The sequence below is a fragment of the Lithobates pipiens genome, unplaced genomic scaffold (assembly GCF_037356315.1).
Source record: "Lithobates pipiens isolate NorthernLeopardFrog02 unplaced genomic scaffold, aLitPip1_a1.2 Scaffold_23, whole genome shotgun sequence".
Taxonomy (NCBI): Eukaryota; Metazoa; Chordata; class Amphibia; order Anura; family Ranidae; genus Lithobates; species Lithobates pipiens.
The window spans coordinates 307,234,630-307,260,891 of record NW_027507785.1 but is presented as its reverse complement, the minus strand read 5'-3'; the positions used below and the strand labels follow the sequence as shown (position 1 = coordinate 307,260,891).

Here is a 26,262-nt window from a genome sequence, read left to right as displayed (position 1 = left end):
CGCCTTTTTTTTTTCTCCTCGCGAGGAAAAATAGCCAATTGCCGGCTCTGTTGTCATCACATGATCAGCTGTCATTGGTGGTCATGGAAAATAGTACAAGGCAACTGGAGATCGATTCAACATCTGATCGTTGAATTTGGGCTCACGCTGCAACTGTCTCTGAAATGTCTTCCATACCAAGCTGTATAGTGTAAGATTCTAATGGGTAGAGTTTGACCCACACATAAGAGGGGCCATCGTATTATTTATGATACACAAATCTCAGCCATAAGTTTAAAAACAAAATAAATAGATATGTAAGATATATAAAAAAAAAAAAAAATAGATATAAAAAAATGTTTCCGTACCCTTACCTGATGGGGAGATATGTCTCCATGATATTGATGGATCTGGTTTTCCAGACGCCAAACACGTAAGCGATACATTTGTTCCTTCATTGACAATCATACTGGGGGAGATGTCGTAGATCTTTGGAGAAACTGCAATGCAATAAAAGAAAAAAAACAAGTTCTACATTTATTATATAATGCCATAAAAAAAAATAGAAAAATAGATGTAAATGCGGACTGACATTTAGCATACCAAAGCACTGTGCATCAAAAAAAAATAAAAAAAATTGTATTTTTTAAAAATTCACCTTGTTTCCAACGTTTGTTTCATCTCAGTGCTGCTGATCTCTACTAGCCTTTTAACAGCCACTTCCTTTCTACATTTACTCCAGAGATAGCTACATGGATTTTTTTTTATTTTTTTTTTACACAGTGGATTTCCAGATGGTGGCAGCATCTGCTTAAAGCAGACCTTCAGTCATTTTTCATCTTTCCATCGTTGAATCTGCGATTTTTAGCAGGACTGCGACATTGCAGCGGACAAATCTGACCCCAAATGACACTTTTTGGGGGTTAGTGACATTATTACATTGATCGGTGCTATAAAAATGCACTGAACAATGTAAAAATGACACTGGCAGGGAAGGGGGTAACACTAGCGGGTGATCAAGGGGTTAAATGTGCTCTCTCATTGAGTCCGCCGGACCCACGGGCACGCTCCTGCATGCCTGCAATCTCACATGCACAGACCGTTGTAGAGGAGAGCCGACTTGCTGCAGTATAAGTACAGCGGCTGGTCAGCAAGTGGGTAAAGTGTCACTAAACCCACATCATAACAAACTACCAACAGATGGTGTATTACATGCTGTTCATACTCACTCAGTCACTATGGGTTTCATTTTCTGTATTCTGAAAAAAAAAAAAAACAGGTTGATTCTGCTGCTCGCTATCTCCCTCTTCTGGCCATGTCCCCAACTCAGCTAGGGATTTTGCAGGGCAGTGTTGGCAGCTCTGCACATGCTCAGTTTTCAGTGAGATTCCATGCTGAACATTTCCTCCCTATCACATCTGAGCAGCCCATGTGACTATAGAGTCACACATGTGGGGGTATACACAATGATAAATGATAGCCCACTCCCCTTCCCTCCTCCTCCATGCCCACTAACCAGCTAAACACAATGGAGGAGGGATATTGCATGCAGATTAATGGAGGCTTCACCTCCCTGTTATTCTAAGAGACAAGCTGGAGGGGCATGGCACAGTCTGTGACTGGCAGAAATGTGCCCACACCATGTTATTGCCAAACAATTCTAAACATTTGATTTCAAATATATGTTTATGGCAATTTAAAACAGTTTATTGAAATTAATTATTTATTTTGTATCCCAAAGGCTGCGTTTTGATTTTGATTTTTTTTTAAACATATGACCAGCAGCAGAGGACTAGAGGCTCCTCCTGCCACTGTTTCCCTGCAGACAGACTGGGAAAGAGCTGAGTCATGTGACAGCTGTATATCGATTAAAAAAAGATTATTTAAAGTGGGAGTCCACCGGGACTCCGCGTTTTTTTTTTTTTTTAAAAGCCAGCAGCTACAAATACTGCAGCTGCTGACTTTTAAAATAGTGACACTTACCCGCCCAGCGCGCCCGCGATGTCGGCACCCGAAGCCGATCTCTAGGTCGTCTGTCGGGTCCTGCCGCCGCCATCTTGGGTATGGGAATCAGGAAATGGAGCCTTTCGGCTTCATTTCCCGGTTCCCTACTGCGCATGCGCGAATCGCGCTGCGCAATGAGGACGGTCCCCGCTGCCTCTGGGATCTGTGTGTTTCCCAGCAGGCAGCGGGGCACTTGCAGGAAGGGGCGTAAGTTACGCCCCTTTCCGCAGAGAGCTATCCCGGAAGTGGGTGCAGTTACCTGGATTATCCAGGTAACTGCACCCCCTCCCCCCTGAAAGGTGCCGATTGTGGCACCGGAGGGGGGGAGGGTTCCGATGAGCGGAAGGTCCACTTTAGGGTGGACCTCCGCTTAAAAAAAAAAACATTTTTAATTAAAATAATTACAGTGCCATCATCCCATACAGAAAGAAGGGACAATGTAAATGAAAGTGGTTCTAAAGCCTCAAGGTTTTTTTGTACCTTAACGCATTCAATGCATTAAGGTAAGACACTTTCTGTGCTGCAGGAGCCCCCCTCCCTCCCATTATTCTTACCTGAGCTTGATCCGATCCACTGTCTTCCTGCTCATTGGGCTGATTGATAGCAGCAGCCATTGGCTCCCGCTGCTGTCAATGAGATTCAGTGGCGAGGGAGAAGGGAGCGGGGCCAGAATGCCCAGTCTGTGTCAATAGATGCAAACTGGGCAGCTCAGGCATGAGCACACATGGGTGCCTCCCAGGAAAAGGAGGAGGGCCAGCAGTGGACCCCAGAAAAGGAGGATCCGGGCTGCTCTTTGCAAACCATTGCACAGAGCAGGTAAGTGTAACATGCTTGTTATTTTAATTTTAAAAAATTAAATAAAAAAAAAATAATAATAAAAAAAAACAAAAACAAAAAAACTGAAGGTTTAGCCACTTGCCGACTGCTGCATGACAATATACATCGGCACAATGGGCCGTGATGGGCAAACGGTGTACCTGTATGTCCCCTTTAATTGGCGGGGCTAGCAGGCGTGCGCCCGCCACATACATCGTGACCGTGCCCGCGGGACCCGCATGAGAGAGATCTACTGCTTCCGGTGATTGGGAGTAGTGATCACTGCCATCTCAATGGTAACCCATTCCCCCCACCCCCCCACAGTTAGAATCACTCCCTAGGACACACTTAACCCCTTTATCGCCCCCTAGTGTTGAACCCCTTTCCCTGCCAGTGTCATTTACACACTAATCAGTGCATTTTTATAGCACTGATCACTGTATAAATGACAATGGTCCCAAAATAGTGTCAAAAGTGTCCGATCGCAGATCGCTGCCATTACTAAAAAAAAAAATAATAATAATAATAATAATAATGCCATAAAACTATCACTTTGTAGACGCTATAACTTTTGCGCAAACCAATCAATATACACTTATTGCAATTTTTTTTTTTTTTTTTTTTTTTTACCAAAAATATGTAGAAGAATACATATCGGCCTAAACTGAGGAAAACAATTGTTTTTTTATATATATTTTGGGGGGATATTTATTATAGCAAAAAGTAAAAAATATTGCGTTTTCTTTTCAAAATTGCCGTTCTTTTTTTTTGTTTATAGCGCAAAAAATAAAAACCGCAGAGCTGATCAAATACCACCAAAAGAAACCTCTATTTGTGGGGGAAAAAAAGCACATCAATTTTGTTTTTTATATATTTTGGGTGATATTTATTATAGCAAAAAGCAAAAAATATTGTTTTTTTTTTCAAAAAATCAAATACCACCAAAAAAAAGCTCTAATGTTTGGGTGCAACGTCGCACCACTGCGCAATTGTCAGTTAAAGGGACGCAGTGCCGAATCGCAAAAAGTGCTCTGGTCAGGAAGGGGGGGTAAAATCTTCTGGGGCTGAAGCGGTTAATATCACTTTAAACAGTGTATGTTTTTTTTTTTATATATGTGTTCTCATATGTTTAATTAAATAAAAACCGTTTTGTATTTTGATCACAATCGGTCCAGGGACGCATACATTATTTTTTGTGTAGCAAGTTGTGTGCGTCTATAAAGTGGGATTTGTTTTTGATGTGCCGTCCTTGGGGGGGCTTGTCTACTGAAAACAAGGAGCACCTTGAACTTGCTCTTTAATACCGTGAATGAAACAATCCCGTTTTTTTACAGAAATGTTATAAAATAACCTAACGCCGCACTCGCTCGAAATACTCTTCACATTTCTCAACCCCTCTATATTTTCTCCGGCTTCATTTCTGTTTATTTGTATTGATAGCGGATTAAGAGCTGCCTTTGTATGGAAGGCAGAGAGAAGGTTTAGTAAAAGAACAAGAGCGCTTATTATAGAAGGAAGTGCCGATAAACACAGATCCCCAAAATGAAGACTTTTGTGGGGGAAAAAAAATAAATAAAAAGAAAAATGATTGTTCGCTATAGATGGAAAGGTTTTTTTTATTTTTTTGTGACTGCCTACATCATTGCGGCAGATGGAATCATATTGTGTGCGGCAAGAATGCGCTCAAATTGTTCTAAAGCTCTTGTGTGTATTTAGCTACCTTGAAAAAACTATTGATCTGCCTAGAATTACATTTTAGCATGTTCTGACTTTTATCGCTACTTTGTTTTCTATGTTGTTGATTTCCATGATTCATACAGCTCTGTATAGAACCACCAATGCCTTTCACTAAACATTTGTATACACAGCAGTCCAGTGCTGGGACATGTGTTGCACGGCTGCACTCTTTCAGCGCAGAGTGCACACCAATGCACAGCCCTTACAGGGACCTGGCAAGTCAAATGCCAGGCTTCCCTAGTTGGCATGCGCCCTTTGGAGATTTAGCACATGCCAACACAGGCTCTTTTTCCACCATATAATTCTCCTTTAAGGGGGGTGTGGCAGGGAGTGTGTCCTATGCCTACATATGTTTGCTAATAGGTGTCCCTCATCCCCATCTCAAAAAGTTGGGAGGTATGCCTACATATAGACAAGGCTTTTTTTTCTCAGAAAATAGGTGTAGGAACTCAACCATGACCCCCAACCCCCCCCCCCCCCCCCCACACACACACACACACATAGACACACACACACACACACACGTCCTCCAAACTGCATCAAATAGTGGGTGTGGTTACATTTTAAAACAAACAGTGGAAGGGTCTTAAAGGGCCAAATAATACCAGGGGTGCATTACGTACAGATTGCAGAGTTCGGGGAAGAGTGTTACACACAGAGTGCAGAGTTCAGAGGTGTGCTACATGTATAGTTCGGGGGTGTGCCATGTGCAAATTTCAGGGGTCCGCTGCACACAGAGTGCAGAGTTCAGGGGTGCACTACATGTGGAGTTCGGGGTATGCCATGTGCAGAGTTCAGGGGTGCGCTACATGTACATTTCGGGGGTGTGCCATGTGCAGATTTCAGGGGTCTGCTGCACATATAGTGCAGAGTTCAGGGGTGCGCTGCACACAGAGTGCAGAGTTCAGGGGTGCGCTACATGTAGAGTTCGGGGGGTGTGCCATGTGCAGAGTTCAGGGGTGCGCTACATGTAGAGTTCGGGGGTGTGCCATGTGCAGAGTTCAGGGGTGTTCTACATGTAGAGTTCGGGGGTGTGCCCTGTGCAGAGTTCAGGGGTGTGCTACATGTAGAGTTCGGGGGTGTGCCCTGTGCAGAGTTCAGGGGTGTGCTACATGTAGAGTTCGGGGATGTGCCCTGTGCAGAGTTCAGGGGTGCGCTACATGTAGAGTTCGGGGATGTGCCCTGTGCAGAGTTCAGGGGTGCGCTACATGTAGAGTTCGGAGGTGTGCCATGTGCAGAGTTCAGGGGTGTGCTACATGTAGAGTTCGGGGGGGTGCCATGTGCAGAGTTCAGGGGTGTGCTACATGTAGAGTTCGGGGGTGTGCCCTGTGCAGAGTTCAGGGGTGTGCTACATGTAGAGTTCGGGGGTGTGCCCTGTGCAGAGTTCAGGGGTGTGCTACACACAGAGTGCAGAGTTCAGGGGTGCGCTGCACAGAGAGAGCAGATATAAGGGGTGTGCTACATGTAGAGTTCGGGGGTGCACCATGTGCAGAGTTCAGGGGTGCGCTACATGTAGAGTTTGGGGGTGTGCCATGTGCAGAGTTCAGGGGTGCGCTGCACAGAGAGTGCAGAGTTCCGCCTTCTTCCACAGCTGCTTACCTCTGCATCCCCCATCCACATTTCACCCCTCTTCAGCTCCGACCTCTACATGCACCCCCCCCCCCACTGCCCCCATCTTCACCCTTCCTGCTTAATAGCTCCACCATCTTGCACCTCAGAGCACAAACACACATGTGTGTATATCAGCAGAGCAGTGGACGGTGTCAGTAGTTTTTATTTTTCTTACTTTTGAATTATTTTTTACGTTTTATGTTTTTTTTTTTGTTTTTACAATATTATTATTATTATTATTATTATTTTTCCGTTCTTTTTTTTTCAGAGTTTTTTATTTGCATCGTTTGAACAAACAAGTTGATATTAGTCAATATACAGAATAATTGAACATACACAGTAAGTAAAATATCCAGAATAACAGGTTGCGTTAAAGGTAACCATGACGATCCTCATCATCTCTATAGACTTTGATTCACAATATCGAGCCGTCAGAGAGTTCCCGATGAATGGTTCTGCCGCCTGTGGTGAATCATAGTAACCATTGTGTCATTCCATTATTGGGTCTGTGGTGTTGGGTGTTTCATCCCACCCTTTTTTAATATTATGACAGTTCGGTCATTTGGTTTCTTCCTTGGCAGTCCAGGTTGTCTCTATGAGTGTGTATTAATTATTATTATTATGTTTTTACTATTTTTTTAGGAGCCCCATTGGGGGGTTTTGGTGAAATATCAAGGGTCTAAACAGAGAGAAAGGGACTGAGGACAGAGCTTCCCCAGTCCCTTTCTCTGAAGCCTCAGCTGCACTGGACTGTGAACGAATGGGAAATACTCTGCTGAGCGGCTCCCTGTTAATTCACAAATTAGAGGAAACATTGTTTCCTATGGTTCAGTTAAGAATGAACACAAGAGAGATTGGTACAGATCACTCACTGTGTTCATCCATTCATCCATCCTGAAACATCCCCCACGCAGCAGCCTACAGGAGAGGAGTGAAGCTGGCAGCACTCCAGGGGGGATAGAGGGGTTGTCGGGAAGCAGGAGGAATTGGCACTGCACGGGTGATTAGGGTGTGCCCAGGCTCACCCAGCACACCCTGTGCACATGCCTATGGCACTTGCATTTAGGGCCAGTTCACACCATAGAAACGCAGTCCAGATGTGTTCCAGATGCTTTTCTGCATGCACGTTTCTAATGCGTTTTTTTTTTTCCTTAACCGTAAATAAGGACATGTGTGTTTCGGTACATTTTTGATTCTTATACAGCATATTCCAGTACAGACCAGTGCAGGAAAAATGCAGCATATTCTACTTTTTCTTCATGAACTGGAATGCACTGGAACTGCAAACATTAAACTATGCCATTGAAAACCATGCGTTTTTGAAGCAGAAAAAAAAAACCACACTGGACTGCATGTGGTGTGAACTGGCCTTAAAAACAATAGTAGAAAGCAGATAAATGAATGAATGGACGTACCAAGCCGCCACCTACCCTTACATTTCAGCATTAGCATGTAACCAAGCCACACTGTTCTGTAGGAGCCAGCAGACTGCTGTGTGTCTCACTCTCTCTTAAGAAATAGACCAAGCTCCTCCCTATGCGTTTTGTCATGACATCATCAGGGTACTTCAAAGAATTATCACCATATTGTTTGTGATATGATTATCGCCTATGATCATCAGCTCCATCTAGACAGCAAAAAGCTGTCTTTTATTTAATAGAGTTCTTTCAGAAAAAATACTGCATTATGGGCACTAGATGAAGGTGATGATTATAGGGGAAAATCATCCAAGTCATTACAAACAATACTGTGATAATTTGTTGTGCCTGTACAAATGATAAAGACATCCCTATGAGAAGCTCACAGTGTAATGAAATCAGAGTAAGGGAGTTCATACCCTAGAAACACAGCCTGGATGCGTCCAGAATGCTTTTCTGCATGTGCATTTGACACACTCTTTGATGTGTCCTAGTGCGTTTTTGATGCGTTTCTGATACAGTCCAGTGTATTTTCCCCCCTCTTTTTTCTTAGCCTTAAAGCGTTTGTTAACCCCCCCCCCCCCCCCCCAAAAAAAAAATGGACCCTGCTCCTTTAAATCATTTTTTACAGCACAGAGCTTGTCTTGTGTCATTTGGCCCCCTGTATCATCTGAAATACCTGTCTGATCCTGACAGTTTCTGCCCTCCCCTATGTAAACTGACCACAATATATCATCACTGCTGAGCCCTGACACCGTGGTCAGTTTACATGCCTCCGTCATCCACAGCCCTGCTGTCTCTCCTCTGTCCTCCTCCCCCTCCCCGCCTGTCAGCTCCTGTATCAGGACACCCCCCCCCCCCCCCTCCTGCTTCTGCTGTAATAACATGTCTTACTTTAAATAACCTGTCCTTTCTTTTAAGGATATGTTCCCCTGTGTGTTTTATAAAAAAAAAAGGCTGTATATACCTTATTTGTGAGCACTGATCAGCGGTCACATAACGTGCCACCTCTCTCCTCCTCCTCTCAAGACTGACATCAGCAGGGGGATCTCAGTTCCTCCTGCTGCATCTGTCAGATGGGGAGATGAGAGAGGTGGCGGGTCACGTGAGCGCTGACGAGCGCTCACAAATAAGGTATATACAGCTTTTTATATATATATATATATATATATATATATATATATATATATATATATATATATATATAACAGACACACATGGGGACCTATCCTTAGAAGACCGAGCAGATTATATAAAGTAAGACATGTGGGTTAACAAACCCTTTAAATAAGGACATGTGTGTTCCAGAGCACTTTTGGTGCGTTTAGGTTACGTTCCAGTGCGTTTTTTTTTGTAAATTACTTTTTATTAGGTTTTATGACATACAAACAAACAATAACCAGCGGAAACAACCACTGGTTACAGAGTAAAAAAACATCCCAGTGTAAAATAATAAAAATGCATAGAAAGGCAACACAAAAACAACCCCCCTCTCAAAGCAAAACCCACAACAAACTCAAAAAGGGTAATAACCCAGTCCAGTATGCTGTGCTGATTACATGGTCCTGGTCCTCCTGACCAGCCCCCAGGAAGTCTATGGCCTGGGGTGCGGATCCACCCGACTTTGATGCCTCAGGGGTGGCTAGCCCGAGGCAAGGAAACTAAAGAAGGATTCCAAGGTGAATGGGTGCTGTCTCCAGTTCAGGAAAGACCCATTGAACTTCGAGCATTCCGGGGTAGGACTCTTTAGAAGAACACCACGTACGGGTTGGTTTTCTTAACAAGAGCCTGGAAGGGCTGAAGAAACCAAGAGAATCCAGTCTTGTGGATATCACCAAGCTGGCTGAAAGATCTAGGTATTCTACAAGTGTTCTAAAGCTTAGTTTCCCTACGTGTTCTACAATAACGTCTGTGACAAAGACTTTGTTCATGAGTAAGCACCTTGTTGGCTGCCAGGCCTTGTGAGAGAGGGACTGTCCAACCTGAGTGATCATCCAGCTGTGAATGGCTATTCTCTGGATGCAGTCAAAGTAAGCAAGTTCTTTAACGTTTTTGGACTTTGACATTAAGAGTACCTGAACTTCCTTTCCAACCCTCTGATCCCAAATTGAAAGACTGTTCAGTTGTCTGAGTTTTTGCAAATAAAATCCATTCAAGTGGATCTATTGTCAGTCTCAAGTTACTGGGCCATCTACCACGGACATGCCCTAGACGTGAAACAACGAGAACGAAAAGGTAATGGTAAGCCCAAAAATAATCAGCAGCTCCTTCGGGGGTTAGTGCTACATCAGTATAGCGAGCCATATATCGCCTATCTGACAGTGATCCCCAACGTCCTACCCCTAAATCACTGTGGGGCAAATACTTTTATATTATAAAATGTACATAAACATACATTTGCACATATATAACCGGCTCTGATTTTTTTTTTTATACTTCCCAGTTCATCAGTACAGAAACACTTGTACAGTTAACAACTCCCTGCACAGCCTCTCCGAAGAAGCTTTTATTCAGCCATGATTGTCGAGGAATGAAAGATGAATTTCTCCCCGGGAAAACAAAACCCCATCCAGTAATATTCTGCATTACAGAATTTAAAGCACATTGGAGCTTACCATGCAATCAGTCCCCAACTGTGAGATCTGCGGATGTCTACAGAGTACATGATTAGGTCTCTCACTGTTTGATTGAAATGCAGAACTCATAAACTTCCCCCTCAACTGACTGCTATATATGTAAGGGTCTGTTTTCACAACAGTTTTTCTTTTTTTTTCCCCCCTCTAACGCATCAATCCATTCTTCTTAACGGTTCTTGTTAAAGGTACATTCGAGTCAAGCGTGGAGATTTGGTCTTCAATGCATCGGAGAACCCAACCCACCAGCACAGTGACTTTGCTTTTTTCCTGGATGACCCTGGATCTCAGCATTGGGAAATTCCAGCCAGTGCGTTCGCTGGTTCCGGCTCCGCCCATGCACACTGGGGAATTCAGGGAAGCGGTATAGCGCTAAGGCCACTAGCAGGGGTTAAAAGCGCCCCAATAGCGCTCGAAAAATGCTGGTAAAGCGCTGCTAGTTTAAGCAGCGCTTTGAGCGTTTTTCAGGCGCTGACATTGTGAAAGGGCTCCTAAAGCACTTGGGCTTTCACATTGGGATTGCAGATGAGGCTTCTTTCAAGCGCTTCACAGGCGTTTTTTTTTAACGCTAAAGTGCCTGAAAAACGCCTGAAAAATGCCCCAGTGTGAAAGGGGTCTAAGGCTGCATTCACACCTGAGCGTAGCATTTTCAAGCGTTTTTTGCGGCGTTTTTTATACCACGATTTGCAGCGTTTTTTACCGCGATTTTGTGCAGGGCAAAAGGTCACCAATGTTAAAAGAAGAAAAAACGCCCAAATCTGCTCAATTCGAGCGACAAAAAAGGGTCCGGAACTTGTTTGAGCTTCAGGCGTTTGGCTTCAGGCGACATGGAGTGGAGATGTGAGCCATCTCCATTGAGAATAATAGAATTTTTCCCCTCTAGCGTTTTGTAGCTTCAGGCTTCAAGCTACAAAACGCTCAGGTGTGAATGGGGTCTAAGAAACAGTATAGCGCTAAGGTTGAACATTGTTGCTTAAGCCTCACAGGGCTTGACAAATTTGCTTGGAATCTAGAAGCCAGCTAAAAAAGTTAGGAGCCAGGTCGGTAACGGCGATCCAGACCTGTCCCTGGCCTGACATGGAGACGAGTGAGGGGAACAGTGAAAAAAATAAGAATAAAAGTTAAAATAAGAAAAACATTTTTTTTAAACGTGCCCTGTCCCGTCTGCATATGAAAACAATGTTCAAACCACACATGTGAGGTATCGCCGTGATCGTTAGAGCGAGAGCAATAATTCTAGCCCTAGACCTTCTCTGTAACTCAAAACGTGCAACCTGTAGAATTTTTTAAATGTCAAACGTCGCCTATGGAGATTTTAAAGGGTAAAAGTTTGTCGCCATTCCATGAGTGGGTGCAATTTTGAAGCATGACATGTTGGGTATCAATTTACTCAGCGTAACATTATCTTTCACAATATAAAAAAAATTGGGCTAACTTTACTGTTGTCTTATTTTTTTATTAAATAAATTATTTTTCCCCAAAAAAGTGCGCTTGTAAGTCCACTGCGCAAATACAGACAGTATTGCAACGACCACCATTTTATTCTCTAGGGTGTTAGAATAAAAAATATATATAATGTTTAGGGGTTCTAAATAAAGGGAAGGAGATAGGCAGGCAATAAAAACAGGCAGGGGAAGCTCCATTAGCATTGCTGGTTGTCATACCAACAGCCACCACAAGAGGGCGCCAGATTCCAGAAGGAGTCATAGGACCGCAGAAGGCCTCAGAGCCGCGGCCTCAATTACCAGCCGCCGGCGGAACGGCCCCAAGTGATCATGCCGGGGGGTCTATGGAGACAGGATACCCCCAGCTCTGCTGCCCCAGGCGCCAGGTCGCTAATTCTAGTCGCAAATGCGACCTGGCGCCCGGGTTTTGTTGAGCCCTGGCCTCATACACACAATCGCATTTACCGCAGACAAAACCATGGATTTTTGTCTGAAGGTGTGTGCCGGATTTTATCTTGCATACAAACGGCAAGGAATTGTCGGCCAACAAACACGAATGTAGTGACGCACTATGTGGTTTTTCAGCTCTTTAGCACCACCCTTTGGGCTCCTTCTGCTAATTTCTTGTTATGCTGCATACACACGATCGGAAATTCGGCCAACAAAAGACCGATGAGAGCTTTTCTTTGGAAAATGCGACCATGTCAGTGGCGGAACTACCGCCATAGCGACCCACACGAGCGCTATGGGGCTCCCAGCCAAGCTGGGCCCACTGCCGAGTGGGGCCTGAGTTCCCCATCCAAACTGCTCTGCCTGAACCCCTTCACCATGTCTGCATGATTTCCAGTACCAAACAGACAGGGCTGATCCATCTCAGTAGGTGTCCAGCGTGGTCACCTGAGCCACCTGTGACACACTATGATGAGCACATGCATGGCATTCCCCGCTCTAGCCTGCCCCCTGTGGGTACAGATAATTAGTGGACACTTTGTACTGCTCCGTGTTTCTGGGTGGAATGAGTTGCTGGTGCACCACGCATGTTGGCAGCGGAAGTCGGTGGAGGGGAGCCGCTACTCCACTTTGTGAAGCTGAGTGGCAGATCTGCAGGTGAGGGCTGTGGTGGGGGGTAATGGGGAGGTGGTGGTGAGGGCACAGTGGTGTCAGGGCAAGACACGGAGGAGGCCGGCTCTTAGGGCCAGTGTGTATCGGGGGGACTGTTCCCTCAGAGCTCTGAGACCAGTTTCACAATTGGCCGAAAAAAGAAGCAAGCCCACTGGCCTAGGAGGAAGAGGAAGGAGATGCATTGGCACGTGGTGCCAAAAAGGAAGACGAGACTGCTGAGAGGCAGGGGAAACCGGCGCCCGGCGCCCAGGGGTAAGTGCTGCCCGCGCCAAAGATGGGGTAAGAGTGCAGGGCTCATATTCAACACCAACCGGGGGGGGGGGGGGGGGGGGTAAGTGACCCGACCAACACACTGTTGTTACACTGTTGGGAGAAATAAAAACAGTTAAAGAAGAGCTCCACCCAAGCTCCGCTTGTTTGAACCCTCCCTCCCTTTACTGTCACATGTGGCACCTTTTGGGGGGGAGCGGGTTCCTGGTTTTGACAGGTACCCACTCCCACTTCTGGGTAAGATTGATGCAGGTATCTACGAAGATCTTTGGCCCCTCCTCCTTCCTCCTGCAACCTTCTGGGACCATATAAAAAGTGCAGCGTGACTCGTGGCTGCTGGCTTCCCTTAGTGAAGATGTCAGTGCCTGCACCTGAAGCCTACTGAAGAATCGGCTCAGGTTCTGACATCTCTGGATCTCTGGACAGGTAAAAATAAATCCTTATATTAAAAGTCAGCAGTACAATATTTTTAGCTGCTGACTTTACATTTTTTGGGAGAGACAAGAGCTCCTCTTTATTCGATTCCCAAGATGCCCTTATGTATTAGATGGCAGAAACTTCTGACTACAAATGCTGCATACACACGACCGAACTTTCCGGGCAGAAAAGGTCCGACGGAATCGTTCCATCGGATATTATGATTGTGTGTGGGCTTCATTTTTTCTTCAAAAATTCAGACGGACCTAGAAATAGAACATGTTTCTGTTTGACGGAATCAATTTCTATCTGGAAAACCGTTCGTCTGTGTGCTGGTCCGACGGACCAAATACGATGCGAGGGAAGCTATTGGCTACTGGCTATTGAACTTCCTTTTCTAGTCCTGTCGTACGTCTCCACGTTCAAAACGAACAGACTTTGGTCAGTTCATGTGTGGGCAAGTCCGTTTGGTCGAAAGTCCATCGGAACTCCGTCGGGAAGACCGCCTGATCTTTTCTGCCGGACAGTCCGGTCGTGTGTACGCGGCATAACAATAATACATATCAAATAGAAAAGTTATTGCATTTACCCACTATGTCTACTCGGCTCTGTGCTTTTTCAAAAAGGAGAATAAATTAATAAATGACCACCTACTCAGAAATTTTCTATATAGTACCAATAATAAATGTGTGTCGCTTGTGAGAAAACATTTTTTTATTTTATTTTTTACAGATTTTTAGAAAAAAAATAGATAAACAAAAAACAAAAATAGAGACCAAAATGAAAGTAAAAAATAAGAATAAAAAAAGATAAAAAAAAATAAAAAATAGAAGCCAGAAATAAAGTAAAAAATAAGAATAAAAAAAGAAGGATAAAGAAAGAAAAGAGGTAAAAAAATAAATAAAATTGTTCCGACATTCCATTGCCAGATCCATGTGTTTCAGATATAGGAAATAATGAGATTACCAATATAATGGTAGTTTCTGTATATTCCTAAATGTGTCCCTTCTTTCTACACCCCTATATAGTATTTCTACCAGTGCTTTCATAACTACCAGCTTATTGCGCTTGTAGATGCCTAATTTAAATGCTATATATGCCCACTCTATCGCTATAACAAAACTCATTAAAATTGCTCATCCAGCGGAATATTATGATTTGACTGAAATGTCCTTTATTGCTCTTATCATATCAAGTTAAATTAAAAAAAAAGAGAGAACATTTCTTTTTAGAAATGGATAAAAACGAATGATATTGTCAGATAATGAAAGGAAATGTTTGTGAAACGGCTTGGGATTTCAAGGAAGGGAGAACAGAATAAACCACACAGGGTTCAGTGTGGCGTATTTAGAAAAATGGGAAATTTATATGGATGTCATTTCTCAACTAAAATGCATCACTGATGTCGCATAGGGTCTTCTGTGTGCAGTGTCTAATACTCCATCGCTTTTATGTAAAGGGAGATTTTCAGAGCCTAAAGTTACATCCATACCGGCATAGTAGAGAAAAAACTTTTAAAATTGTTTATTATAAGTACCTCCCCCCAAGGAACCTTAACAACTTCAGCCCCGGAAGGATTTGCCCCCTTACAGAGGAGTTTCCACCAAAAAAAAAAAAATGTAAAGTCAGCAGCTACAAATACTGTAGCTGCTGACTTTTAATAATCAGACACTTACCTGTCCCAGGGTCCAGCGATGCGGGGGATTGAAGTCCCGCTTGTCTCCCCCCTCCACCCAGCGTTGTCGGACTTGTTAACTGTGGGTGTGCCACGTGCCGTGACTGGCCGCACAATCATCTGGGACCTGTCACGTGTCACAGATGATCGCCTAGAGGGAGGGGGGAGAGGATTTCTCCTTCCTGCGCCGAGGGAAGTGACGCCAGGGGCCCAGGCACCGAAGGAGGCAGACTACGAGGGACCCCCTAGCAACAGGCATTTAGAGGTGAGTAAAAAAAAAAAAAAAAACTCCTACAAATTTATGTATTTTTTTTCGGGGTGGAACTCCAGGCCATTTTTCACGATACGGCACTGCGTCGCTTTTAATTGACCTTTTTTCCCCCACAAATAGAGCTTTCTTCAGGCGGTATTTGATCACCTCTGGATATGTATTATAGCAAAAAGTAAAAAAAAAAAAAATATATATATATATATATATATATATATATATATATATATAAAACACATTTATTCATCAGTTACGGCTGATATATATTCTTCTACATATTTTTGGTTACAAAAAAATCACAATAGGCATATATTGATTGGTTTGCACAAAAGTTATTGCGTCTTCAACTATGGGATAGATTTATGGACTTTTTTTTTTTGTATTGCTTTTACTAGTAATGGGGGCGATCTGCTATTTTAGCAGGACTTGCGACATTGCGGCAGACAAATCTGACCCCGAATTACACTTTTTGGGATAAATTACACTGGCAGGGAAGGTGTTAAGACTAGGGGGCGATCAAGGGGTTAAGTGTGTTCCCTAGGTGTGTTCTAACTGTAGAGGGGATGGCCAGGGACATGACAGAGATCACTGTTCCCGATGATTGGGAACAGTAGATCTCTGTCATGTTCCCTGTCAGAACTGGGATCCGCTTGTTTACAGTTCCCTGCTCTGCCTCTGTACTAGGCAATCGCGGGTCGTCGGCAGACATTGAGTCCGCCTGATCCGCGGACACGCTCCCGCAGCTGTGGCAATTCAGGAGAGCCAACCTGCCACCGTATAACGACGGCAGCTGGTCGCCAAGTGGTTAAAGTGGTTGTAAAGTCAAAATGTTTTTTATCTTAATGCATTCTATGCATTAAGATAAAAAAACTTCTGTGTGCAGCAGCCCTCCCCCCAGCACACCCTAATACTTACCTGAGATCCATCTCTATCCAGCAATGACCACGAGTCCCTTGGCAGTTCTCCCTCCTGACTGGCTGAGACACAGCAGAGGCGTCATTGGCTCCCGATGCTGTCAATCAAAGTTAGTCAGCCAATAAGGAGAAAAAGGGGGCAGCCCCGTGTCTGAATGGACACAGGGGGCTGTGACTCGGCTCAGGTGCCCCCATAGCAAGCTGCTTGCTGTGGGGGCACTTTTCAGGAGGGAGGGCCCAGGAGAGCAGAAGAGGGACCAGAAAAGGGGAGGGTTGGGGCTGCTCTGTGCAAAATCAACTGCATAGAGCAGGTAAGTATAACATCTTTGTTATTTTTATTTTTAAAAAAAACAGACTTTACAATCACTTTAAGCAGCTGTACTCTATAAAAGTTGGTTGTGCTATGCTTAAAAAAGCCCAAGTTTTTCTTGTTCTTCAAAATCATTATACAAGCCCTCATGACTAGGGTAGCACAGAGGTCACCTCTATAACTCCTACATGACTCTCTAAAACTCCACCCCCAACCCCAATAGAACACTCAACACAAGGTGGAGTTAAATGGTCATCAGGCCTTTTATTAAACAAAATAAAAATAACCAATAAATAACATTACAACAAAATCTAAATGCCCCCAGCCACAAAACACTACCTCGTGGACATTAACACTTGCCCACAGACCATACAGGTCTACCAATACCTGGTTCCTATTATTGTACCACATCCAACCAAAGGACACCATTCCAACCAATGATTCCCCACTTGAATCCACCAACAAATTTTTAACCCCATCCAAGGGGTCCCAACCGCCCCCATAATACCTACATACCTCCTGCATACATACCCATACCAGGGAGGGAGGGACATTCACCTGATGGCTTCCAGACTCTGACTGTTCCTATCTCATCCCTTCCTGCAGTCTAGTCTAGTCTCCTACGCTCCTTCCTATCACCCCGTCTCCTCAATCAATCACGTAAGTAAAGTTCACACCACTCCTTTGAACACGTTAACTCTATGCTGTCTGGTTCCCTTTTCACGCTCTCATGCCAGCCCTACGATTCATTTGTTCGTCATAGCTGTGGGCCTTCCATCCTCTTCTGTATCTCCTCTTACTTCCTTCAGAATATGTCTATCTAGTTTGGTACACAAAGGGTGACTCAATCGTTGATTTTTCTTAATTATGCTCCCAACCTTCGCCCCCAAATTTGGGGAGTAAGGCCATGAAGAACTGCATTTGCCCTCCATGGCTATTTGTCTTACTAGCCCTACTTCTCTGAACCTTTGTAATATGGTAGCTTCATAATGGCTCTACAACCTACCTTGTGGGTTAATTTGAGCACCTGCAGTATTGACCTTATTATTTTTTGACAATTCTCAAGAGACTCATCATTTCAATATATGCTTAAAGCAGAGCTCCATCCAAAAGGGGACGTTCCATTTGTTTGATTTGGCACTTTTTTGGGGGAGAGGGGGGAGCAGGTACCTGATTTTGACAGGGGAAGTTTGGTCCCCGTCCTTCCCCCAAAGTCTTCTGGTCTCAGAAAACTATTGGACCATTCACAAGGCGTGGCACGGTGCGGCACAGTGAAGCATGTTTCACGCATGCACAGTTGGGAACCGGCTGTGAAGCCGCAAGGCTTCACTTCTTGTTTCCCTTACTTGAGATGCCGGGGCCTGCACCCAAAGCCGATTGAAGAATCTGTTCATGTGGGGACATCGCTGGATCCCTGGACAGGTAAATGTCTTTATATTACAGTATTTGTAGCTGCTAACTTAATTTTTTGGGGGGGCCTGGAGCTCCTCTTTAACATACAAAGCAATAGAAATGGCACCAGGTGAGTATATATATATATATATATATATATATATATATATATATATATATATATATATATATATATATATATATATATAAATAAGTTAAAAGCAACATCAATTTATTACAGATTCATAATATGTTACAATAATTGTTGCTTTTAACCCATACTTACAGTGGTGTGAAAAAGTGTTTGCCCCCTTCCTCATTTCCTGTTCCTTTGCATGTTTGTCACACTTAAGTGTTTCGGAACATCAAACCAATTTAAACAATAGTCAAGGACAACACAAGTAAACACAAAATGCAATTTGTAAATGAAGGTGTTTATTATTAAAGGTGAAAAAAAATCCAAACCATCATGGCCCTGTGTGAAAAAGTGATTGCCCCCCTTGTTAAAACATACTATAACTGTGGTTGTCCACACCTGAGTTCAATTTCTCTAGCCACACCCAGGCCTGATTATTGCCACACCTGTTCACAATCAAGGCATCACTTAAACAGGAGCTGCTTGACACAGTAAGGTCCACCAGAAGATCCTTAAAAGCTACACATCATGCCGAGACCCAAAGAAATTCAGGAACAATTGAGAAAGAAAGTAATTGAGATCTATCAGTCTGGAAAGGGTTATAAAGCCATTTCCAATGCTTTGGGAATCCAGCGAACCACAGTGAGAGCCATTATCCACAAATGGCGAAGACATGGAACAGTGGTGAACCTTCCCAGGAGTGGCCGGCCGCCCAAAATTACCCCAAGAGCGCAGCGACGACTCATCCAAGAGGTCACAAAGGACCCCACAACAACGTCCAAGGAACTGCAGGCCTCACTTGCCTCAGTTAAGGTCAGCGTTCATGCCTCCACCATCAGGAAAAGACTGGGCAAAAATGGCCTGCATGGCAGAGTTCCAAGGAGAAAACCACTGCTGAGCAAAAAGAACATCAAAGCTCGTCTCAATTTCTCCACAACACATCTTGATGATCCCCAAGACTTTTGGGACAACATTCTGTGGAGCGATGAGACAAAAGTGGAACTCTTTGGAAGGTGTGTGTCCAAGTATATCTGGCGTAGAAGGAACACTGCATTTCATAAAAAGAACATTATACCAACAGTAAAATATGGTGGTGGTAGTGTGATGGTCTGGGGCTGTTTTGCTGCTTCAGGACCTGGAAGACTTGCCGTGATAAAAGGAACTATGAATTCTGCTGTCTACCAAGAGATCCTGAAGGAGAATGTCCGACCATCTGTTCATGTACTCAAGCTGAAACGAACTTGGGTTCTGCAGCAGGACAATGATCCTAAACACACCAGCAAGTCCACCACCGAATGGCTGAAGAAAAACAAAATGAAGACTTTGGAGTGGCCTAGCCAAAGTCCTGACCTGAATCCTATTGAGATGTTGTGGTATGACCTTAAAAAGGCCGTTCATGCTGGAAAACCCTCTAATGTAACTGAATTAGGACAATTCTGCAAAGATGAGTGGGCCAAAATTCCTCCAGGACGCTGTAAAAGCCTCATTGCACGTTAGCGCAAACGCTTGGTTGCAGTTGTTGCTGCTAAGGGTGGCCCAACCAGTTATTAGGTTTAGGGGGCAATCACTTTTTCACACAGGGTCATGATGGTTTGGATTTTTTTTTACCTTTAATAATAAACACCTTCATTTACAAATTGCATTTTGTGTTTACTTGTGTTGTCCTTGACTATTGTTTAAATTGGTTTGATGTTCCGAAACACTTAAGTGTGACAAACATGCAAAGGAACAGGAAATGTGGAAGGGGGCAAACACTTTTTCACACCACTGTACCTGGTGCTCTTTCTATTGCTTTGTTTGCTCATGAGGGAATCCCAGACCTTGCTGAGGAGCTGCCAGTGACTGTATGTGTCCTTTGTGCCCATCTGTGAACTTCTCTCCCTGCCACCCCATCCTCACTGCCTTCTCTGCCAAAGTATGGACTCTTTTAATATCATGTCCATTTGCATGTCAGTGAAGCGCTGATTCCCCTACTACTACTTCCATGTTTATCAAATGTCCACCTACATATTATGTCTACCAAATGTCTATTGTTTTTTCTTTTTTTGTGTTCTGTAATACTTAAAAATAAAACATACTTAAAATTAGGGCTGTTACTGATTAAAATTTTCCTGTTCGATTAATCGATTTTTTTTTTAATCGATTAATCGACTAATTTCGATTAATTATAATGTACATACAGTTTTTACATTTTTTTTTTATTAAACTTTAAGGAAAACGTAGAAAGTTAGTTTAACTTTAACTGTAATGTCCACATCTCCCCCCATGCTGTATTATCCACATCTCCCCCCATGCTGTATTATCCACATCTCCCCTCATGCTGTATTGTCCACATCTCCCCCCATGCTGTATTGTCCACATCTCCCCCCCCATAAAGTACTGCCCACTTCTCCCCCCATAAAGTACTGCCCACTTCTCCCCCCATAAAGTATTGCCCACATCTCCTCACATCTCCCCCATACCTTAATATTCATGATTGTCTGCTCTGTCTGGAATAGACAGTAGGCAGACCCGTCCATCCTCAGAGTAGACACAAGCAGGCGGGCGATGATGACGTCAGCGCGCGCGTCTAGGCCGCCGCCGGGTGGACCAAGATGGCCGCGGCTCCGGAGCTAGGCCGAAGCCGCGGCCTTTCCTATGGGCGAGACCGCGGAACTGACTCCGCGGATCGTCCTCGATTAAAATTATTTTGATTGATCAAAGAAATTAACGATTAATCGAATAATTAATCGTTAATTTCCGCAGCCCTACTTAAAATATATAATATAAAAATCTAATAATAATAAAAAAGTAAAAAGTTCCAAAGAAGAATCCATTTGCAATAATGTACTTGTGGACCTATGCCTAGGATACCAAGTCGCCAAAACATCAAGCTTGGTTGCCCTGATATATTACTAATATTATTTAAAGATCTTTTATTAAGCATTTTCTCAACCATGGGTAGTATTTATCTGCTAGAAGACAATGCCCCTCAGGGGTATTTCACAGTATTCTGGTGGTAGTGGGAACATTTCAGGCTCAAGTAGCAAACCTGCATGACCCTGTGGAATTGCTTTAGGTTTGATCCTCTATAGACTCCAAGCCATTTCCTTCTCAATTTTCTAATTTCACTCCAATGCATTTTTGCATGTCTTATTTTCTGAAGTGCTTTATGCAGGTTAAAATAATTAGATTTTGGAACATGTAAAATCATAAAAAGAAGATTGTCACTAGTGATAATTGAATCCTTAACCAGGAAAGTTCCAGAGCCATTTTTTTGCATTTCAGCTACGGGCTTATTAAATCAGCAATACATTTGTTTATGTGTTTTCATTATTTAGGCAAGGCTCACGAATGTGGTGCGTGTTTCCCAAACTGTGTTCCAAACTCACTGTAGTTGCGATCTGCAGCAGATGTCAATGTTAGGATAATGACACCCCAAATGCAGGTTGCAAACGCAGAGCATTTGCGTGCACTGGATAGCATGGTATAAATGTATAAATGTGTCCAGGTGCAGTTATATGTGCATGCACTACTTTTAAAAGGCTAAAATAAAACCTATGTGGCTCACGGCCAAAGTTAAAATGGCTATAAATAATATAAAAAGAGCTTTTAAAAAAATATAAAAATGAAGGAACACTATCATCATTTAAATGTTACAAGGAATATAACAGAATATGTAAAAAGGAAATCAAGGACGCAAAAATTAAAAACGAACGACAAATTGCAAAAGATAGTATGACAAACCCCCAAAATTTCTTCAAATATATTAATAGTAAAAAGGTCAGGTCTGAGCATGTAGGCCCTTTACAAAATAATCTAAAGTGGGTGACTGGGGACAAAGAGAAGGCAAATGTATTAAATACTTTCTTCAGCTCTATGGATACAAAGGGGCATGGGGGAGCTCATGTCCATAATGGGGGTGGTAGTGACACAGCCCCAAATGATCCACAATGGCTCAAAAGTGATATGGTCCAGAAATATTTAGCCAGAATAAAAGTGGATAAAGCACCTGGACCAGATGGCCACCTATGGAGCCTAAAATAATTGAGCGCTGTAATTTCAAGGCCATTGTTTCTAATATTTAGGGACTTGTTAATGACTGGAATGGTACCACTGAATTGGCACATGTGGTAGCCCTATTTAAAAAGGGATCAAAGTCTTTACCAAGTAATTCTGTTGGTTTAACTTCTATAGTCGGTAAAGTACTGGCAAAGTTTAATAAAAGACCACATAGTTCTTGCTGAAAAAAAATATTTTAAGCCACAGACAACATGGATTCATGAAGACAGAAGTTGTTAAACAAATCTGATTTCTTTTTATGAGGAGGTAAGTAAAACCTTGGGCAGAGGGGTGGCTGTGAACATGGTATACCTGGATTTTGCAAAAGCATTTGACACCGTTCCCCACACACGGCTCATGTGTAAGGTAAAGTCTCAATTTGTAAATAGAAAACTGTCTAAAAGACAGAATTTAGAGAGTAGTGGTTAATGATTCTTACTCTGATGGTCTAAGGTTATCAGTGGTGTACCCCAAGGTTCAGTGTTGGGATCCTTACTTTTAAATATATTTATAAATGATATAGGGCTTGGGATTAAAAGTAACATTTCTATCTTTGCAGATGACACCAAGCTATACAGTGGAATAATGTCCTTACAGGATGTCTCCAATTTACAAGCCAACCTCAATGCACATGTCTAATTGGGAAACTATGTGGTAAATGAGGATTAATGTTGATAAATGTAAAGTTATGCACTTGGATGATAAAAATATACATGCATCAAACATACCAGGGGGAGTATATCTGGGGGAATCAATGGTGGAGAAGGATCTGGGGGTTTTGGTAGATCACAAGCTCAATAATAGCATGCAATGCCATGTTGTGGTTTCCAAAGCGAGCAAAGTCCTTTCTTGTATTAAAAGAGGTATGGATTCCAGAGAGAGAGATATAATTTTGCCCCTGTACAAATCATTAGTAAGACCTCATCTGGAATATGAATTTCAGTTTTGGGCACCAGTTTTCAAAAAGGATATCGGGGAACTGGAGAAAGTGCAGTAAAGGGCAACCAAACTGATAAGAGGCATGGAGGAGCTCAGCTATGAGGAAAGATTAGAGGAACTGAATTTATTCACTCTTGAGAAGAGATTAAGGAGGGATATGATGAACATGTGCAAATAAGAAGGAACAAGGAAGAATTCTTTACGTCTACAGGAAAAAAGATTTAATCTCCAACTACGGAAAGGTTTCTTCACAGTAATGCCCTGTACACATGGTCGGACATTCCGACGACAAAATCCGTCTGATTTTTTCTGACGGATTCTGGCCCAAACTTGTGTTGCATACACACGGTCGCACAAAGTTGTCGGAAAATCCAATCATTCAGAACAAGGTGACATAAAACACGTACGACAGGACTATAAAGAGGTCAGTGGCCAATAGCTTTCTTCTCCTAATTTATTCTGACCATGCATGACACTTTGTGCGTCGGAATTGCCTACACATAATCGGAATTTAAACTGTCGGATTTTGTTGTTGGAAAATTTTAGATCCAGATCTCAAACTTTGTGTGTCAGAAATTCAGACGAAAAAAGTCTAATGGAGCCCACACAAGATCGGAATTTCCAACAACACAGTCCGCTCGTACATTTTCCGTTGGAAAGTCTGACCATATGTACAGGGCATGAGAGCTGTAAAAATGTGGGATAGACTCCCTCCGGAGGTGGTTCTGGCCAGCTCAGTAGATTGCTTTAGAAAAGGCCTGGATTCTTTCCTAAATGTACATAAATGTACTAAATCTACATAATTAGGGCTGTCCCGATACCAATACTAGTATCGGTATCGTGACCGATAGCGAGCATTTGCGTGAGTACTTGTTGCTCTACATAAAGATGGCCTAGGCTATAACAAGATTGCCAAGACCCTGAAACTTAGCTGCAGCACATTGGCCAAGACCATACAGCGGTTTAAATGGATAGGTTCCACTCGGAACAGGCCTTGCCATGGTCGACCAAAGAAGTTGATTGCATGTGCTTAGTGTCATATCCAGAAGTTGACTTTGGTAAATAGACGTATCGGGTAAAGGAGTCGTTTCCTGGTTTCATGTTTGAATTGAGCTTGTTGTTTTGGCTGATGATGTTTTTTTTTTTTATTTCAATGTAATGGCAGGTCAGTGCATTACTTGAATAAAACCTAATTTTAAGGATCTACACTATGTGGCGTTTATCTCTTTGCTGATACATTCCAATGGATATGATGATCTGATACCAGAGGGGTATCATTTTCAATGTGACAGTTGGATGATCCCTCCTGCTCTTTGTATGCTAAGGAACAACCGTGGATTGAGCATATGAGATTTATGAGCCCCTTTTGACCTCCTGTAATAGGTGGTCAACACTCTCTGGTAAGAGTACATCCTTACTTATGGTGGAGGTCTATTCACGTGGTGGAGGAGCTGAGTGAATTAGAACTTCTGCACATATTTATACTGTGAAGGCTTTTCATTGGTGCCGTTTTGAAGACACATTTTTTTTTTTTTTTAAGTGCAACACGTGTATTTTATTGTTTTTTATTTTACATACATGCGTGCGCCTGGTGTCAAGAGGTTAATTAGCTGCACTGGTTACAGTCTGCACAACTAAATTTACCAAACAAAAACATACCTTGCTCCACTGAACATAGTGAGCCAGCACTAAATCAAACGAATCTGTGGATCCATGGATGGAGCATATGAGATTTATGAGCCCGTTTTGACCTCCCGTAATAGGTGGTCAACACTCTTTGGTAAGAGTACATCTTAACTTATGGTGGTGGTCTATTCACGAGGTGGAGGAGCTGAGTGAATTAGAACTTCTGCACATATTTCTACTGTGAAGGCTTTTCATCGGTGCCGTTTTGAAGACACGTTTTTATTTTTAAGTGCAACACATGTTTTTTTTGTTTTTTTATTTTACATAGATGCGTGCGCCTGGTGTCAATCAGCTGCACTGGTTACAGTTGGAACAACTAAATTTACCTAACAAAAGCACACCTAGCTGCATTGAACATAGTGAGCCAGCACTAAATCGAACTAATCCTAGCACCTATCTAGGAGGGTGCTACATTCAGCACAATACAATGAATTTGGGGTATCTGAGTCATACAGAGTATGAGCTATAAATACATAAATCATTTATCCCTGCCATGCTGTAAGCACAGGAAATGTGGATTCAGCACAGAACACTTTTCGCACAGATACGCTCCGTAGATGAGTTTTTGGTGTGTCAATAATAACTCTCCGGGAAAATCACAATGAGCACTGTACCTGTCACCACTTTCATCCATCGCTGATCCAAAGTCAAAACAGGGAAAGCCATTCTACCTGACAATTATACCACCAGCATAATTCAGAAAATGCCAACAAAGACCCAAAGTGCAAAATGCAGCAACGGCAACAACTTGCAGTGACTGCTTCATCTATCAGATCAAACCACCTTATTGCTCGCAGGACACATGGCAATTTTCTGCCCATTTCAACTACTTTTATCCAGGATTGAAAAAAAAAATGACTGCACGGATCAATGAAATGTACTACGAATAGTATCTGCCAGTAGCAGATTGCCTTGCTCTGTTCAGTCGTTTTTGTAATTTACAAGCTCATTGAAAATGGTTGAAATTGCCTGAAAAATTTGGTGTGTATTGTCATTGTATAGAATAGAGAAAGAACTAAAAGGAAACTTTAAGAACACTGATATACAGTACATTGATATACAGTGCATTGCTATACAGTATATGGCCACCTCTTCTAGAATCACATGTATACCTTTTATTGCTGATTCAAATGGAGATCCTCTTTCCAAGCAAGTAAAGATCACAAACTACTTAAAAAGGTTTTATCCCAAACTTTAAGGTAAAACTAAAGGCAAAACTTTTTTTTTTTCATTTTGGAAAGATTTAAAACTCGTACACATGATCGGATTTTTGGGAATTGTGTGATGACAGGCTGTTGGCAGAAAATCCGACCGTTTGTACGCTCCATCGGACAATTGTTGTCGGATTTTCCATGGACAAATGTTGGATGGCAGGCTTTAAAATTTTCCGCGGACAAATGGGGAATCCCTGGTTGTCATCATAACTAGTGTTCCCATTGGAAGATGTCC

At 42.8% G+C, this 26,262-nt stretch overlaps 1 protein-coding gene across 4 annotated transcripts in view; it reads right to left on the bottom strand.

The window, feature by feature from the left end:
• NEGR1 (neuronal growth regulator 1) overlaps window positions 1-26,262 on the bottom strand; it is an 846,141-nt gene that overhangs the window by 417,361 nt on the left and 402,518 nt on the right. For 2 of the 4 annotated variants that reach the window (XM_077450476.1, XM_077450479.1), the window contains exon 3: window positions 348-479. In XM_077450476.1, coding sequence (XP_077306602.1) covers window positions 348-479 — 132 coding nt within the window. The remainder of the gene's footprint in view (window positions 1-347; window positions 480-26,262) is intronic. The other 2 variants (XM_077450477.1, XM_077450480.1) reach the window with 1 other exon arrangement.